This window comes from Diaphorina citri, unplaced genomic scaffold (assembly GCF_000475195.1).
Source record: "Diaphorina citri unplaced genomic scaffold, Diaci psyllid genome assembly version 1.1 scaffold1942, whole genome shotgun sequence".
Taxonomy (NCBI): Eukaryota; Metazoa; Arthropoda; class Insecta; order Hemiptera; family Psyllidae; genus Diaphorina; species Diaphorina citri.
This window is the reverse complement of record NW_007379368.1, coordinates 57,016-60,939: the sequence shown is the minus strand read 5'-3', so window position 1 is coordinate 60,939 and position 3,924 is coordinate 57,016. Positions and strand designations below refer to the sequence as shown.

The 3,924-nt window shown below is 42.7% G+C and overlaps 1 protein-coding gene and 1 long non-coding RNA gene across 2 annotated transcripts in view; both read left to right on the top strand.

Moving 5' to 3' along the window:
- Nucleotides 1–826: 826 nt before the first annotated feature.
- Nucleotides 827–3,029, top strand: LOC113470929. The gene is made up of 2 exons (XR_003393815.1): nt 827–887; nt 2,921–3,029. It is a non-coding gene; the product is annotated as an uncharacterized LOC113470929 (long non-coding RNA).
- An 8-nt stretch (nt 3,030–3,037) lies between these two features.
- LOC103517741 (NIF3-like protein 1) overlaps nt 3,038–3,924 on the top strand; it is a 2,610-nt gene continuing 1,723 nt past the window's right edge. The window contains exon 1 of the mRNA XM_026829727.1: nt 3,038–3,047. Within this exon, the coding sequence (XP_026685528.1) occupies nt 3,038–3,047 (10 nt within the window). The remainder of the gene's footprint in view (nt 3,048–3,924) is intronic.

Genomic DNA, 3,924 nt, shown 5'->3' with positions numbered 1-3,924 from the left:
GTCCCCCATTTCAGGAGCGTGTGGTGTCCACCTGTCTAGCTCACAACATTGCAGTGTACTCACCTCATACCACTTGGGATGCTATACAGGGAGGTATCAACGATTGGCTCGCCAGCATTTATAGTGAGTCACACAGTATATTTATGTTTAGCCCGCCCAGTTAGCTTGGTTGGTAGCGCGTCTGCCTTTTAAGCACTAGGCCGCGGGTTTGCTTCCCGCCCGGAACAGATAATGTTCGCTCTCGGAACGGCTGGCTTTCTCCTATCCTGTCTTCCTTCTCTCTTCGATTTCGGGACGATAAGACGTTAGCAGTTACAGTTCCCTCTATCAAACTTATTAAAAAAGAATACAGTTTTTTTTATTTTTAGAGCACGAGACACGGTTAGCCGAGTGGTAACGCGCTTGTTCGCAATGGAGAAGATCCCGGGTTCGAATCCCACCATCAACAAAAAAAAATTGGACTCGTATTTCGATGGAAAACATTTCGGAGTGAGGTTTTGAAAAGTGGGTACCTCCTCAATGAAAATTCCTCTTTTGCCAGAGAGTTTCCAGAGAGTCAGAGCCAGAGAAGTTCAACTCTATGATAGCTCTCAGTCATGAGATTTTCAAATTGTTTTTGCGGCCATTATTCAACAATAATCTCAATTTTGAAAAAAAAAAAAAAAAAAAGAGATGAGACTTCAGATTGAAATTTCCCTTTTCTTGTTTTCCTTCCGCAGACATAAGTGAGTACTGACTGGTGCCCCAGTAGAAGCCAGAGTAAGTTCAATTCCATGATAGCATTCCATGGGTCATAAGATTCAACGAGACGGGACGTGGGTTTCAGACACTTGACTCCACATTGCCGAAGGTCGGCGTTGGACCCCACAGGCCAAGGAATCTGTCACGTAAGTAAATCGAGGCTTTATGCCTAGCTTGCCAACATATCCAAAATGTCGATTCGGTAATCGCGAAATCCGCGAACGTAATCGCGAAATCCGCGAACATAATCGCGAAATCCGCGAACGTAATCGCGAAATCCGCGAACGTAATCGCGAAATCCGCGAACGTAATCGCGAAATCCGCGAACGTAATCGCGAAATCCGCGAACGTAATCGCGAAATCCGCGAACGTAATCGCGAAATCCGCGAACGTAATCGCGAAATCCGCGAACGTAATCGCGAAATCCGCGAACGTAATCGCGAAATCCGCGAACGTAATCGCGAAATCCGCGAACGTAATCGCGAAATCCGCGAACGTAATCGCGAAATCCGCGAACGTAATCGCGAAATCCGCGAACGTAATCGCGAAATCCGCGAACGTAATCGCGAAATCCGCGAACGTAATCGCGAAATCCGCGAACGTAATCGCGAAATCCGCGAACGTAATCGCGAAATCCGCGAACGTAATCGCGAAATCCGCGAACATAATCGCGAAATCCGCGAACGTAATCGCGAAATCCGCGAACATAATCGCGAAATCCGCGACCATAATCGCGAAATCCGCGACCATAATCGCGAAATCCGCGACCATAATCGCGAAATCCGCGACCATAATCGCGAAATCCGCGAACATAATCGCGAAATCTGCGAACATAATCGCGAAATCCGCGAACATAATCGGCAAATCCGCGAATATAATCGCCAAGTCCGCGAACATAATCGCCAAATCCGCGAACATAATCGCAAAATCCGCGAACATAATCGGGAAATCCGCGAACATAATCGCCAAATCCGCGATCATAATCGCGAAATCACATAGGTACGATATGTACGATAGGTGATAGGTAACATACCTATTATTAAAAACAGATAAACAAAATACCGTCGAACCTGGATAAACGAGAATCCAAGGGACCAGCTCATTTTTTCGTTTAAGGCGGTTTAATACAACATTTTCTCGTTTATAAAGGTTTAGCAAAGTGGAAGAGCAAAATTGATGAAAGCATGACAAATTTAAACAAGTTAAGAACAAATTCTGATTTATAGAGGTACCTAATTCTAAAGTTAAAAAACGCGTCCCGAATTTTTTCTGGGACAAAAACGGAAATTCGGGACAAAACGCACCAAAATGAAAAACTGAACGGGACGCCGGGACACCCCCTGAAATTCGGGACTGTCCCGGCCAATTCGGGACGTTTGGCAAGCCTATTTATGCCCCAAAGGTTTAATGTTCTAAAAAAACCCAAACATGATTTATTTGTGGTGAAGCTGAGAGCTTCTTCACAATTTTTGTGAATATCACAGCATTACTAAGAGCCTCCTTTACTATTTCTGACATATGTATCTATAATTTGATACCCACTCGGCCACGGAGGTTGCTCTCTGTCAAGTAAGTATTTGAGCGCTTTTTTTTTTACCAGAAGTTTAAAGTTTATAATTTACAAATACACTACGAGTTCCTTATTTTGCCAGCAGAATTGAGTCCTTTATTTTTGCCAGCATTTATTGGATATTTGGGTTTGGCTACAAACATTTTAAGGGTGGATGCCCCTCGCACTCAACCTTTGCTACCTATTTCTTTAGCAAAGGAAATCGAAAATTCAGGTTGGTCTACTCACTGTTTGGTTTAAAGGGGCCCAGCTAGACTAAGCTTTTACCCATAGTTTGGTGACAAGTTACCCGCCTCCTCACTTTAAACTCACCCAACCTGAGTGGAACCGAAAAAAACTTGCAGCACGCGTTTGTCTAAATCGACATTAGTAGATCATTTTTGATAGATAAGTTGCATTTTCCTTTTGGAATTTCCCGCGTTTTTCCTATGGTTTAGTACAGACACTGTCACACCAAAAGAAGGGAAAGTGGGAAAGGAAAATATGGCCATAATCACATGTAGTGTCCTTAACAGTGTTGTATATGTTTAATATATGTTACATAATACATATTACAATAATGTCATAATTATGTTATACTACAGTGTTGTCACATGTTTCTCATTTCAGCATTCACACTGTTGCCAACACTTCCACTCATGTTCTCATCAAAGATTCGGATCTTGGTACATATCTATCGGTTCTCTATTCGAATCCGAGGAAGTATGATAGTGTCACCGTTGCTAAATGTCCTGTGGTAAGTTTTATCAAAATGAGAAAAACCTGCCGAATCTGTTGGTGTGGTAGACAAGCGTGCTTACTAGAACTTGGCCTGGCGAAGGCTTGATATATAGTAACAACAGAGATCTTATCTTCCCGGAATAGAAGAGAGGAGTGGATAGAAGAAAACCAGCCGTTCCGAAAACGAACCTTATCTGTCTGGCATAAAGTTCACCCCAGGCGGGAATGGAACCCGCGACCTCGCGTCTAAATTTCACCGTTTTTAATGTAACAGAAAGCCGTGTGATGTTGACAGACAAAGTCCTTTAAGTAATGCCATGCTTTGCCTTGGCAGTGTATGCCTGTATAGTGGTGCATTTTATTTAACATTTAACCGCTAACCTCAGCGCGGTTCATTCAAGGTCACTACCTCCCCCCACATGGAAGTGTGTTTATGACGTGAGGGGCGTTAACCACTTTTAGGTTTACGTTTCCCCTCTTGCCATACTAAAACAAGCTCTCGACTGCGGTTAAGAGTCGCCATTTTTTCTCGGTTTAGAGACGCCATTTTTTTTTCTCGGTTTGGAGACGCCATTTTTCTGGCTAGCTCAGATCTTTTGTTTTTGTTTTGGTGTAAATTAGTTTTTGGCATATTTCTCCTGCCTTATACCTCCATGCAATTAACTTATCATCTGATAAAGGATGATAAGGCTTTTTAAAGCTTACCTTTTGCCTTGAAAAAAATCCCGCCAACAACAAAAATTATTTAAATATCTATGCGAACAGCTGAATTTTTATCAAGAGCTTCCCAGTGCTGCCAGTCTTTGATATCAGCTGATTATCCCCACTACGAGATTTTTACCCCCACTCTCGAATTTTCGGTTCTTGGGTTAAATGTTAAATAAAATACAACA